Raw genomic sequence first — 14,946 nt, forward strand, 5'->3', positions numbered from 1 at the left:
CCCCGGATGACCCGAAGATGGTAGTGTATGAGCCCACCGCATCAATTTATTACGGACACCAAGCGGCACGTACCTAAGACCGGTCGGACACTGTGAAGGCGCAGGTTCAGCCCTCAACACCCGCTCGATGTCCGCGTCCACCTCCCATACCACCGGGGCCACCAGCCGAGAGGCTGGAAGGATGGGAGTGGGATCGATGGACCGGTCCTCGGTGTCATAGAGACGGCCTTAGTGTTAAGGGAACCTGGTCTGTAAGAAATCGTAAATCTAAAGCGTGTAAAGAACATGGCCCACCTAGCCTGACGTGGATTCAGCAGTGAGGTAATGGGCGCCGCTACTTGGCCAAAACCCCGGATAAACCTCAGGTAGTAATTGGCAAATCCTAAAAACCGCTGCACCTCCTTTACCGTGGTCGGAGTCGGCCAATTACGCGCGGCGTTAACACGGTCACACTCCATCACCACCCTCGAGCTGGAAATGCGATAACCCAGGAAGGAAACGGCTTGTTTGGAGAACACACATTTCTCAGCCTTGACGTATAGGTCATGCTCCAGCAGTCGCCTAAGGACCTTGCGCACCAGGGAAACATGCGCGGCTCGTGTGGCAGAATAAATCAAGATGTCATCAATATAGACTACCACACTCTGCCCGTGCAAGTCCCTGAGAATCTCATCTACAAAGGATTGGAAGACGGCTGGAGTATTCTTCAACCCATATGGCATGACGAGGTACTCATAGTGGCCTGATGTGGTACTAAACGCTGTTTTCCACTCGTCTCCTCCCCGAATACGCACCAGATTATACGCGCTCCTGAGGTCCAGTTTTGTGAAGAAACGCGCTCCGTGGAATGATTCCACCTTCGTAGCAATGAGAGGTAGCGGATAACTAAATCCCACTGTGATAGAATTGAGACCTCGATAATCAATGCACGGACGGAGTCCTCCCTCCTTTTTCCTCACAAAAAATAAACTTGAGGAGACGGGTGACATGGAGGGCCGAATGTACCCCTGTCTCAGAGCTTCCGTGACATATGTCTCCATAGCCAACGTCTCCTCCTGTGACAATGGGTACACGTGACTCCGGGGAAGTGCAGCGTTCTCCTGGCGGTTTATCACGCAATCCCACCGTCGATGGGGTGGTAATTTGGTCGCAGGGAAAAAAATAAACAAAAACATGTGACCAACAGGGAGCTCTGGGTGAGTTTGGTGCCTACTCACCTGGGGTGGCCGAGAAGTGTTCCGCCTGCCAACTCGACTCCCAGAGGGACTCCTCCAGCACCGGTCCGAAATGTGTCCTCTCCGGCCACAATAGGCGCAGGAGGAGCCTTCTCCTCCGGTCTCCCTAGATGCAGCTCCTCCAACTCCGTGGAATTGACAGGTCCCCTTCTGAACGCCCACGGGCAGCTAGCAGGTTGTCCAGTCAAATCGACATGTCTATCAGTTCATCAAGGGAGAGTGTTGTGTCCCGACAAGCTAGCTCCCGGCGGACGTCCTCACGGAGGCTGCAACGGTAATGGTCCATCAGGGCCCTGTCATTCCACCCAGCACCAGCAGCCAGGGTCCTGTCATTCCACCCAGCACCAGCAGCCAGGGTCCTGTCATTCCACCCAGCACCAGCAGCCAGGGTCCTGTCATTCCACCCAGCACCAGCAGCCAGGGTCCTGTCATTCCACCCAGCACCAGCAGCCAGGGTCCTGTCATTCCACCCAGCACCAGCAGCCAGGGTCCTGTCATTCCACCCAGCACCAGCAGCCAGGGTCCTGTCATTCCACCCAGCACCAGCAGCCAGGGTCCTGTCATTCCACCCAGCACCAGCAGCCAGGGTCCTGTCATTCCACCCAGCACCAGCAGCCAGGGTCCTGTCATTCCACCCAGCACCAGCAGCCAGGGTCCTGTCATTCCACCCAGCACCAGCAGCCAGGGCCCTGTCATTCCACCCAGCACCAGCAGCCAGGGTCCTGTCATTCCACCCAGCACCAGCAGCCAGGGCCCCGTCATTCCACCCAGCACCAGCAGCCAGGGTCCTGTCATTCCACCCAGCACCAGCAGCCAGGGCCCTGTCATTCCACCCAGCACCAGCAGCCAGGGTCCTGAACTCCAACGCGAAGTCCTGCGCACTCCTCGTCTCCTGTCTGAGGTGGAACAGTCGCTCACCCGCCGCTTTGCCCTCTGGTGGGTGGTCGAACACAGCTCGAAAACAGCGGGTGAACTCCGGGTAGTGGTCCCGAGCCGAGTCTGGGTTGTTCCAGACAGCGTTGACCCAGTCCAGGGCCCTACCCGACAAACAGGAGACGAGGAGGCTCACACTCTCCTCACCCGAGGGAGTCGGACGCACGGTAGCCAGGTAGAGCTCGAGCTGGAGCAAAAATCCCTGGCACCCAGCCGCCGATCCATCGTACTCCTTCGGGGGGGAGAGACGCAATGTGCTGGACCCAGACAACGACGTTGGTGGAGTGGGTGGCGTCGTCTGTGGGGGAGCTGGGGTAGACGTCGGTAGACCACTCCTCTCCCATCACTCCATCCTCTCCATCATCTGGTCCATCGCTGAACCGATCCGATGGAGGACAGCTGTATGATGTTGTACACGCTCTTCCATAGTTGGGAGAGGGGTGGTCGCTGCTCCTGTTGACTCCATTCAGGTGGTGCGGGCTTCTGTTACGACTTCTATGAATGGTGAGTGGAGGAGTCAAGCGCAGAGAGCAGGTCATTCCGTACGTGGATCTTTTATTCCAACGACAGCGGAGACATGGACATGCAAAACACAAGGGTGCATGAAACAACCCGTCCAAAATACACAGGACTAAAACTGTCCGGAAAAATAGCGATCACACTAATACACCAACACCAAATAAAGTGCCCTTAAATAGCCAATAAACAAAACTAACTCAAAACAGGTGTACCCAATTAGACCCAATTAACAGAAACAAAAGGAAAGGGAATCGATGGCAGCTAATAGGCAGGCGACGACGACGACCGCCGAGCGCCGCCTGAACAGGAAGAGGCACCATCTTCGGCGGGATTCGTGACAGCTACTCTCTTGTCAAGTTTGACAATAATATGATGTGGTAACTATCTAGCTTGTTAATTGTTTACAAATAAATTAGTGAATGTGCTAAATTAGTAATAAATTAGTGAATGTACTAAAGCTAAACAGCTACCTAGCTAGGTAGTTGACTGCTGTGGCTAGATAAAAATGACTCCTTTTGAAAGTTGAATCATCTTATCCTTTTATCCTTTAAAAGTGTTTTTATACTATGATTTTGAACATTCACAGCAACTGGGAAATGTCCATGGAATGCATTGTTGTCAATTTAGCGTGCTACATAACTTCTGAGTGATAGGAAGCACCACCACCAATCAGCCTTCACCACTGTACACATACCCTTCGTTACTATGACAACTAGTGTAGCCATGTAAGTAAATTACTGCTTTTTAAAATGTCTTTATTCATTATTTTCTCATTTTAAATTTGTATTTTATTTATTTATTTATTTTTATTTTTGCAGAAAAAACAGTATACATACAAGGAGTATACAAACAGACAATGTTAACATATGCTAGGGGGTACAACAAATTACAGATTATACAAAGACCTTAAAAGACACACACATATTGATTGTTTTAACAGCTTTCTTATTAGAAGAATGTATAATGGTGTTAATGTACTGCTCGAATTCCTTATAGAAAACACGGAAGAGTGTTTTTTTGTGTGTGAATTTACATCTATGAAAATGACATTTTGCAATTAGCACAATTTGATTTACGAGGTAAAATTGTTTTTCTTTATCCTTATTATAGTTAAGGAAACCGAGCAGCACATTCTCCCTTAAAAAACAAAAGTCATCAAGAATATTAACAATAATAAAACTATGAATATCTTTCCATAATTTCTTTACATGTAGACAACGCCAAAATAAACGCAATACTGTTTCTGGATGCTCAACACAAAAAGTACAGTTAACGTTAATGTATTTTTTGAGTGTCTTCAGGTAATAATCCGCAGGGTAATACTTATGGATCATTCTGAAAGAGAGCTCTATGAACTTGTTAACAAGCAGGTATTTGTGTGGTAAAAAGAGGGTGGTGTCATCTGCAAGCTGATTTATGATAATATCTGTCAGCAATAGAGATCCCTTTTATATTGTTGGATTTAACAAAACTTGTAAGAAGTTGGTTTGCAAGCAGGAAGAGGTAAGGCGAAATTGGGAAACCTTGCCTAATTTCTCATTTCAAATCAAATCTAGGAGAAGTGCCAAGCTTTAATTTTAATGGAACTGTTCCCATTCATATAAAGAGTTTTAATAGTACTACAAAATAATTAGCCAAAACCACGTTTCTCAAGGGAAAGAAATATAAACTCATGTTCCACTTTATCAAAGGCTTTATAAAAGTCTTAAGAAAACAATAAAACTATCTTCGGAGTCTAGATCAGAAAGTCAATAATGTCTTACACCAGTCGGATATTATTAGATATACACCACCTAACATAAGTTTGGGGTCACTTAGAAATGTCCTTGTTTTGAAAGAAAAGCAAATTTTTGTCCATTAAAATAACATTAAATTGATCAGAAATACAGTGTAAACATTGTTAATGTTGTAAAAGACTCTTGTAGCTGGAGACTGATTTTTTTGTTGTTGAAATGTTAAAGATCTGTCATTCTCATTGAAAGCAAGTCTAAGAAGCGATAGATCTGTTCTATGTTTGCTATTTCTATGCTTCCCATTCTTAAATTTAATGTTTGTGTCTTTTACTTTCGGTTTTGTAACCCAGCTTCAAACAGCTGAAAATGCAATATTTTTGGTTATTGAAAATATATTTCACAGATGGTTCAATGATGCTTGTTTTGTGACAAAAACTGAAATTAGGCAAACTATTAGAATTTTAGCAACCAGGAAATTGCAGAGCGATTTTTGCTTATTGCACCTTTAATTTGTGGATGTCCATCATCCATTGTGTATGATATGTTGCAAATTACAATTCGCATGATATGTTACGAATTGCAATTCCTACAATGTGTTACGAATTTGCAAAACGTATGATATGTTACCAATTCCTATTTGTTGTGGCTAACGTTAGCTAGGTGACTAACACTAACGTAAGCTAGGTGGCTAACGTTAAGTAGGCTAGGGGTTAGGGTTGGTTAAGGTTAGGGTTAGGAGTTAGGTTAAAGGGCTAAGGTTAGAGTTAGGTGTTAGTTAACATGTAGTTGTCTGAAGAGGTTACAGAAGACATAAATGCAAAAACTGTCCAACTTTTTCTGAATTCACTCAAATAACAGTACTAATGACAGTACTACAAGAAAAAATTAACAGGATATAGTACTACAAGGTCCTGAGTAAACTAAGTACAGGGGGTCCCTTATGTAAACTGGATCTCTTTCCTCCATTGGAAACGCCTATAAAATTGTCCCATTTTATCTACTCCATGCTGTCCTACTTTAGCTAGCTAAGGTTGGTAAAGTGGGACAACAAAAAATGACAATTACTAAATATAAACATAATATTGGCAACTGGTTTATGTGTTTTGATGCACCAGTGCATAGTATGTACATTTACATCAACATTTGGGACAGAGCATTATTTATGGCAGTTTTATAATCTTAAAATCAAAACAGAAAAAAAGCTATGTCACTGATCTTACTGTGAGCTTCCTGAAGTGATGTGGCTTTGAACATGGGGTTTCTCTGCAAAGGCTTAGTAACAATAGTTTTGATTTGTCAGATCAAAAAATAAATGGGTCAAAATTAAGCTGTCACTGTTTATAGGATGTCCCTCTCTTTTTTGAATTCATCCTAGAGGTTTGATTGATGTGTGGTTGTATTCAACTCCCCACTCTGAAATCCAGAAAAAGGCTTAAAGCCCATCACATGTTCCACATCAAATTGAATTGAGATTACATGTACTGCACCACTAAAACTACTGTATGTAACTTACATTATCCTATGAGGCTCATATTTCCAATACCAGAATCATGGCAATGGAAAACACAATAAAACACTGAGTGTACAGTAGACTTTGAAATCCACTGCAACACAATAAAATGACTAATTCAAAAATATTGAATAAATCCCCTACATTAGGCTACAAATAAAAGTTTTTTTTTTTCGAAAGAGTGTAATTCAATTATAATTGTCTGTTTGAACGATGCTGTGTGAATGGCGTTTCAAGGCTCTCTGCCTCACACTAGAAAACAGTTAGGCTATTCTGATTGAAATATTTGTAAACATTTTGCGCAAAGTTCATAATATTGGAGAGAAAAAAAATATTCTCCAAACTATCGATTTAAAATCACCGTCTACAATATTCCTATAGATTAAAATGATAGGTACCGGAATTAATGACTTTCAATTTCTACATTTGTTTTACTACGGATGGGACTTGGGGTAAAAAAACAACAACATAGGGGTGGTGTAATGTGTGCGGAAGTGAAATCAAAACTCCGTGCAAGCCACCTCGATCCTGTCATATTTAGTAGTCGTTAGTGATCTACGAGCCAAAAGTCGATAGATCTTCATCTAATTGTGAAATCATGGAATCCGACAAGGTACTACATATCGCTAACTTTAGCACACTGTTTGTGTGCATGGTGCTAAAGTTTCCGCAAATATTTGTTTTAATGCGCGCGAAATCGACAACGGGTGTCAGCCTCAACAGTCTTCTGCTGGAGCTAACCGGGTATGTTTTACAAAGCAGTGCATGGTTATATTATACTCCGTCCTAATACCTGCCTTTTTAGGTTCTATGAATGTGTAATTGGTTGTTGATTGATGTTTACATGGTGGTTTAATTGTAGACTAGAAATCTAATTATATGTGACGATAATACATAATTGCAACGCTTGCAGATACAGTGTAGCCGACAACATCATGCATAAATTAAGTTACATTGTATCGAGTAAACCCATGATATGCAATACACTTCCTGCGTTCTATGGTTGACTCATGTAGGATGAAAGTAAATAGACATTCAGAAAAATGACATCAAACCATACATTAAATCATGATGACTGTACAGACCATGTTGCTCTGAATTGAAATATCCTTGTTGCAGGGCAAGTATTTATCAGATTTGGTTCAGCATCAGATTAAAGATGGCCCAGGGAATTTGACCTCATCCACCCAGATGGCAGTCTGCCTATTTTGTGATTTAAAAAAATCAGTGTGTTTGCTTGTTCTAATGGACATGGAGAAGCTCTATCTTTGTGAGACAGTAAATATATAAATGTGAAGAATATCAGTTATCATCCTCCACAGCTCACTGGATCCTGACACACTGCCAGAATTACACTGGCTCTCAGGCAAGGAAGGAGTGGTAGGCATACAGCATGGGTATTTGACCGTCTGCTTGCTACTTTACATGACTCATCATGGTTTGTTGACGTTGCAGTCCCCAATCTCTCCATTTAGCAACACATCATCCTTTCACTTCTCTCATATCCTGTTGGCTCGAAGCTCATTGCACCATATCACGATACACACCTAACTTTGTTATTGTTCAAAGAAGCATTCTCTAATTTGGATCCTGAAGCATTATCGTATGAAAATGCCCTTAAATACAGCGAATGGTTGGGTCAGGTGTGAATATTCCATCACCAGGTTGCTCCCTTGCAGATCCACGGCTTGCTTGTTCACTTTGTGTTTCCTGTTGTTCCCACACATAATAAAATTGTCCCATTTTATCTACTCCATGCTGTCCTACTTTAGCTAGCTAAGGTTGGTAAAGTGGGACAACAAAAAATGACAATTACTAAATATAAACATAATATTGGCAACTGGTTTATGTGTTTTGATGCACCAGTACATAGTATGTACATTTACATCAACATTTGGGACAGAGCATTATTTATGGCAGTTTTATAATCTTAAAATCAAAACAGAAAAAAAGCTATGTCACTGATCTTACTGTGAGCTTCCTGAAGTGATGTGGCTTTGAACATGGGGTTTCTCTGCAAAGGCTTAGTAACAATAGTTTTGATTTGTCAGATCAATTCTTAACTTCCATAAAGTTAATATCACATTTCTTTGTTTTAGGTTCATTGTGTTTGTCACCTACCAGATGTACTATGACTACCCACCCCCAACCTACTTGGAGTACCCCATCCTCATTGCTCAAGGTGGGCCATCATTCTACCCTTTGGTAAAAGTGAAAGTTCCTGTTCATTAATTTAATGAAATAGTCCTATTTCCCAGGTAACAATACTCTCCAGACAATAATCCAACCACATTTTTAGCTGCCAACTTATCTTGCATCCCTTCAGGGTTGTTGCTAACCACAAATGGTAAAAAATTAAGATAATCTATTGTGGTTGTAATTCCGGGTATTCGTTCCCCAAACCTACAGTGGGTGACAATGCACTAGCCTTGCATACCTGATCTCTGTATAAGTGTGTTACACAGTGAGTTACAGCTTGTTCTTTTAATCCTGTTGTGTGCCATTATTTGTCCCAGATGTCATCCTCCTCCTCTTGATTCTACATTACAATGGCAGCCTGAAGCAGAGTCTGATCTATGCAGTTGTGTATCCTTCTCTGCTCATGCAACAAAACAAAACACACACACACTCCTGATTTACATAATGCTAACATTTTGGAAATTGGTAGCAGATTCTTGACATGGCTTGATCAGGTTTGTGGGAGGCTGGCAACTACTCACTGTGCAGAAGTGGATAATTGATTTGGCCATGGTAAGTAGAAGACTGATGAGATGTGAAAAAGAGCAGTAGGTTATTCAGACAGTCAATGTCCACAATGTCAGAAAGCATATTGTATTATGAAGAACAGCTTGCAAAGGACTCTTATTAGAGTCACATTGATGAAATTGTTTCCACAGACCAATATAGATATAGCACCAGTCAATGATGAAGTAACATTGAAAGGTCCTTTGACATGATGCAAGTTATCTAAATCAATTGCTTACCTTTCCATCTCTCTCAGAGCCTGTGTACATTCATCAGTGCTGGCAGTAAATTTGCCCAGCTCCAATGCCTGTGGCAGTCCAAGGACTCAGGGCAGGTTAGCGCCCTCTCCTGGGGTATGGCTACCTACACATGTTTTGGTGAGTGAACCGTTCTAAACCACACACACACATAGGCCATAGCCCTTACAGATCTGTAAGGATATATGTATGAGCGATACAGCAGCAAATTGGAGCTATGACCAAGTGCCTGCCTAGGTGATCTCGCAACCACAGCGATGAAGATAGTCATGGAATGTAATAATGTGATTTATGTTAACTGTCTTGTTTCAGCAAGGATTTACACCACCAGTGTGACAACTGGAGACATGCAGGGTAAGTCAGTCCTGTCACTGCAATTATCAGGTGTTGGCTGGAGAATGAAAATGTCTGTTATTACATTTTTGCGCAGCAGCATGTGTTTCTAACACCTCTGTTTTGTCTTCCGCTGTCCACAGTTCTGGTGCGATTTATTGTCATGGCACTGCTGAATTCATGGGTGCTAGCTACAGTCTTGTACTACAGGAAAAGGGCTGGGGAAGTACAGAAGAAGCAGGATTAAGTCTCCTGTCACAAACAGTTATTACCTCCAATGTCTAAAACCGGACAATTTGTCTGCACTCCCTCTTCTTTCAGTGTTTAATTTCACCCAGACATGAAGCTGAGAACTGGACTGTGTGTGACAAATGGACAGGTGTCAACCCTTTTGGCAAACCAACCATTCTGATATCAAAATGGTTTTCTTTTCTAAAATTTTTGGTACCATTCTTTTAAACATTCCATTTGGCTGTCTTCTCAGTTTGACAACAGTTCAAGTTAGTACAAAAGATTAAAAAAATGTGTTGAGTTAATATATTGGGTGTGTTAATCCTTTCTGTTGAGATGCAGATGTTTCTCAGGATAAAACATTAAACAGCTGTAATTTTCAATTTATTTTCTAAAGATTTTAATCAATAAACCATACCACCTTTGAAATAGTGGCCTTCTGTTATTAGCGAATATCAGAAAGCATAATTGTTCTTCAGCATATCTATAAAACTATTTGACTAGTATATGCAGATATCACACAGGACAGTGGTGCATGACTTATTTTTGGTATAGAAAAGACAGCATACACATCAATGACCTAAACCAGAAGGCACATACATTTCTTTATTGTAGCAATATCAAACATGCATTCTGGATGAAGCGCCTTTAAATACAACGTGGACAAGGCAGTATAAATAATACAATGTGCACTGTATGTCATGTAAAATATTGTATATTAATGTATAAAACGTGCTTTTCAGAAGCTTGAATAAAGGAGAGCACACCATCACTCTCCACCTGAAATATGAGCCAGATGCACACCACGTGCTAAGAGGAATTCTTTACAAAAATATCAGAAACATTCAAAAAGCTTCCATTACAGGTTACTGTTCCATACTTTCAGCTTGTGAATGAATACATTTGTAGAGTCTTTTTCCATCTTTATTTAAACAAAGATAAGTAAACTTGATGTTCCCCTCTTCCATGGAGAAAAATACAAATCTTACTACGGGTGGACTTCCAAAAGAAAGGCATGTAGGTAACAGCACACTGAAGAATGTAGGGGGGCCCTCCAAGTTGATTCTGAAGAATGTAGGGGGGCCCTCCAAGTTGATTTTGAATAGAAAATAAACAGCATAACTTCTAAGTCATAATACTCGTGCTTCATCTCTGGTTTGCTCAGATGTACATCCAAACGATGAAGGAGTCAAGCTATGGTATTAATGCTGCACTCCTTGCATTCAGCTGGTGCATTAAACATTTCCCTCTTATAAATTGTCATGCTGCATGGTGTAAGTACATTAAGGCAATGCCAGGGTGAAGTGCTATTAGGTAAGTGTTAGCATCTGAACTTCAACTCTATCCACCTACCAGTTTACAGTATAGTTGTCCTTGTGGGCGTAGTGTTCTGCACTAGATACTTACGATGGCTTGTAATCGTGAACTGAATTATATAAAGAATTGTCTTTGCCACGAACATTCAGGTTGGCAGATCACCTCAAACGTCATCTCTTGATCTCTGCTTTTTCCAATGTGGATTTCTTAAGTGTTGTCAAGGTAAGTCCCTCAGCCCTCTGCTCTCACATGCCGTTTAGCTTAATTGAGGCTGCTGTTCTGTGTTGAGTGAAAATCTGGATACAAAGTCCAAAGCCAAACCCCTTCCCATGGCCTCAACATCCCCTTGCCTCACCCCCTCCTTAAGGAACCTGGAGAGAAGTTGCTCTTCATATGCACACAGACAACAAGTAGTTGTGTTGGCACATTGTTCTTGGGAGACTAGCAGTTGAAGTAACTGGCAAAAAAGACAAGGCGGAAGTGGAATAGATAGAAGTCTTCTGGAAGAGTGAAGTGCAATCAAAGTTGTGCATGGAGGAAATGCCAAGTGGAACATTGTTTGTTATCAGTCTTGATTGCGTGTTAGGAGGAAACACCCACCACCTCGAACCAGCACCACATTCCCAAGTAAGGTTAACTGGAGAAAGAGAAAACAGAGGGGAAAAGTATTAGTTTCTCTAAAACCAACCCACAGCTCAGTGACATTGCCTGCATCACCACACATACAACCCATAGTCACACAACTTTGCAGAATGGATCGTTTTATTGCAAAACGTCAGTCATCGTAAATAAACATACAAACCATCATATTATAACACTTCTACATTAAAAAGACTAGTCAATCTGAAACACACAGAGAAGATGTAAGTCATGATGTCTCAATGGCCACTTTTGGAGTCTTCTCGTTGCATCCTGGGGGCGTCGGCTCTAGGGGGACTGAGGTCAAAGGGAAAAGGTCACACAGGGTTCAGTAGGAGGCTGATATAAGAAAAGGGATATCCAGAAAGGAAAGCGTTTTAAGGGTCCGATCACAGGAATCAGATCCAGTAGTGTGGTAGGGTTCCTGGAAACCTAAAAGTGTTTGTAATATTTCCTGACATTCAACTATGAAGACGAGAACACATGCACATTTCATTTCTTAAATTCAGGTACACAAACACCAGGCAATAGATTAGAGAAATATAATAGAATATCCGAGTTCTATTCCAATACAACCAAACTCACTGCACAACATGCCTTTCTGTGGATTTACCTAGGCTTTTACCCTATCTGCTCATCAGAAATCAAAAGCATCATCATCGATATCATCTAACTCCCAATGCCAGTCCTGTAGGCCAAAGTCGAGCAATCTGAAAGAGGAAAGTGGTGTTGAGCATGGCAACTAACCACAGAGCACTAGTCACATCCTTCTCACATAAGTATTTAAAAGGTGTAAGGTTACCCCCTTTTTCCGTCCACCAGAGCCCAAGCTTTACGGTTTATGTCTGGCCTTTGCTTTTACCTGTTCTTGCTGGGGGGCAGCTGTCTGCTGGGCCGCCTCATGGACTGGCTGGGCTGGACCTTCATGGAGACACGGGGCGAGGAGCGGGCAAAGTGCTCAGGGGCCGGCGGCTTCTTTGTGATCTTCTTGACCAGTCGTCCCACCCACTCTTGCTGCTCCTCCTGCGACACAGCCAGCAGCAGCAAGTTCTTGGCCATGGACACATCATAGTTCACTGCAGGGGGACAAAAGGGTTTATATTGTGTTTAAGACAAAGAACTGTGCAAACAAACTTACAAAACAGCGCTGCACACCTCAACCCCCATATATGCCCCTGACAATGTATTTTTATATGATTATACAGTACCTTCAGAAAGTATTGATACCCCTTGACTTATTCCACATTTTGTTGTGTTACAGCCCGAATTAAATCATTCTCACCCATCTCCACACACACATGGGATTTATGGGACAGTGGCCAAAATGAAGCCACTACTGAGAAAAAGGCACATGACAGCACGGTTGGAGTTAGCAAAAAGGCATGTGAAAGACAGACCATAAGAGATTCTGACGGACAGACGGATAATGAGACGCCTGAATGCAAAGCGCTATGTCTGGAGAAAAACAGGCACAGCTCATCATCCGTCTAACACCATCCCTACTTTGAAGCATGGTGGTGGCAGCATCATGCTATGGGGATGCTTTTCAGCGGCAGGAAGACAGGTAAGGATCAATGGGGAACAACAAATGGAGCCAAATACAGGCAAATCCTTGATGAGTGCAAACAAACCTAGACTGGGAAGAAGATTTCACGTTCCAACATGACAATGACCCCAAGCATACAGGCAAAGCAACACTGGAATGGCTTCAGAACAAGAATGTGAAATTCCTTGAGTGACCCAGACAAAGCCCAGACTTGAATCCCATTGAAAATATGTGGAAAGACCTAAGTTAGCTGGGGAACGGCAGTGAACAGCAATCTTAACAGAGCTTGCCAGGAAGAATGGGAGAAAATCCACAACTCCAGATGCTTCTACAAAGTATTGACTCAGGGGTGTGTATACTTATGTAAATGAGATATTTCTGCATTTCATTTTCAATACATTAGCAAAATATTATAAAAACATGTTTTCATTTTGTCATTATGGGGTAGTGTGTGTAGATGGGTGAGATTAAAAAATACAATTTTGAATTCAGGCTAACAAAACATAGAATAAGTCTGAATACTTTCTGAAGGCACTGTATGTTAACTTGCTCTGCAATACGTAACGACCCCACCCCTACCTTTGCAGGGTGCGATGATCTCTTCCTTCTTGTCCATGTGGTCCTTGTGACACTTGATGTGGCAGCGCCTGCACTCCAGGGCAGGAGGAGGCTTAAACATGTGCCACAGGGGCTTGGTGCACGCCTCACAGTTGGTAGGGAAGTGGTAGAGTGTAGGGATGAACTCATGGCCCTTGTGGCAGATGTAGCTGGACTTCTCTCCACTTGCCAGCTCCACTGGGAACTCAGGCTCCTTCTTACACTCTCCCTCGTTGGCATACAGAATCTGAGGAGAGAAGGAAGAGGCCATCACGGTCGATGTCAATCATTACCATCAACAGTATGAACTAGCCCCATCACATGAATCGTTAAATAAATGCATGAACAAAGAGCCATAAGAAGCAAGGGACCTGGAATATCCTGGGGATCTCTTTGGCGTCAGCACGGTAAACATCTGTTTGAGTGACAGGTCGCACATGGAAGAGTTTACTGAAAAGGGAATAGAACAAAACGTCAAGGTACATTTTTTTTTGACTACAGTTATCTGCATTAGCATGATCATTTAAATGTAAATAAAAGGAGCAGGTAGATAGTCATTACTCACTCGATATCCAGCACCATGTAGGGGTTGGATAGCTCTTTGTCCTGTTCGCTGTTATAGAACAGAATCTTCTTGCTGCTCACAACCACATACTAAAGAGAGACAAGAAAACATTTAACTGTAGAACATCAACAATATAAAACAATGTTTGATCAGTAAGCCAGGTTAAATCTTTTCACCTTTCTCTCCCATCCAAACTTCTTTGTGTTGTTCCTCACCGGCAGTGAGAGCCATCCCTCTAGTCTCATTTCTGAGAGTGAAAGAGGGGGAAACATTAAAACAGCAGGCTAATGTTGTGATAGATCTACATGCTTGAGTTTGTACATATTCCCAGGAAACATAACTTTTTCAATTTCAGTCCACAAAAATGATGTAAACAGCAGATGCAGAAAATGTCCACAGCAACTCTGCACACATTATGTATGGACTCAACTGCAAAACATGCAGGTTTAATAGCTGGTGTTTCAGCTGCAGAGAAGTTTTCCTTCATAAATGGACAAAATATCAGTCAACCAGTCAAATAAATCAATCAATGTATCAAATCACGCAAATCATCGGAGTCATTAGTAGCCTATTAAAGTGATCCTGTATACATACTGGCAACTGGACAACACAAGTAAAAAACAATCACATGCCAAAGACAGTAGGAAAGATATCTGGCACTCCAGGACAAGAAAGCAAGTCACACACCCCCCCCCCCCCCCCCCCCCCCACCATGTTCAATAGAATAAAGGTGCAATCTTTCGTGTACTTAAAAAAGGGTGGTTACAGAAGGACTCTGAAGACAGC

General features: G+C 42.4%; 2 protein-coding genes across 3 annotated transcripts in view; one reads left to right on the top strand and one right to left on the bottom strand.

The window, feature by feature from the left end:
• Positions 1-6,351: 6,351 nt before the first annotated feature.
• slc66a3 (solute carrier family 66 member 3) lies at positions 6,352-9,921 on the top strand. Its single transcript, XM_021585080.2, has 7 exons — positions 6,352-6,674; positions 8,030-8,112; positions 8,447-8,516; positions 8,624-8,681; positions 8,932-9,052; positions 9,245-9,286; positions 9,409-9,921. Exons 1-7 carry the CDS (start codon positions 6,529-6,531, stop codon positions 9,510-9,512), a joined length of 624 nt encoding a protein of 207 aa, XP_021440755.2. The 5' UTR covers positions 6,352-6,528; the 3' UTR covers positions 9,513-9,921.
• Positions 9,922-10,073: 152 nt separating this feature from the next.
• LOC110505685 (rho-associated protein kinase 2) overlaps positions 10,074-14,946 on the bottom strand; it is a 52,059-nt gene continuing 47,186 nt past the window's right edge. The window contains exons 27-32 of one of the 2 annotated variants that reach the window (XM_021585072.2): positions 14,337-14,407; positions 14,161-14,249; positions 13,967-14,045; positions 13,578-13,842; positions 12,315-12,528; positions 10,074-11,450 (exon numbers count right to left, since the gene is read on the bottom strand). In XM_021585072.2, the coding sequence (XP_021440747.2) occupies positions 11,447-11,450; positions 12,315-12,528; positions 13,578-13,842; positions 13,967-14,045; positions 14,161-14,249; positions 14,337-14,407 (722 nt within the window). In that variant the 3' untranslated portion in view covers positions 10,074-11,446. Of the gene's footprint in view, positions 11,451-11,557; positions 11,750-12,314; positions 12,529-13,577; positions 13,843-13,966; positions 14,046-14,160; positions 14,250-14,336; positions 14,408-14,946 lie in introns of those variants that run through there. The other variant, XM_021585071.2, reaches the window with a different exon arrangement.

This window comes from Oncorhynchus mykiss, chromosome 25 (genome assembly GCF_013265735.2).
Source record: "Oncorhynchus mykiss isolate Arlee chromosome 25, USDA_OmykA_1.1, whole genome shotgun sequence".
Lineage (NCBI taxonomy): Eukaryota > Metazoa > Chordata > Actinopteri > Salmoniformes > Salmonidae > Oncorhynchus > Oncorhynchus mykiss.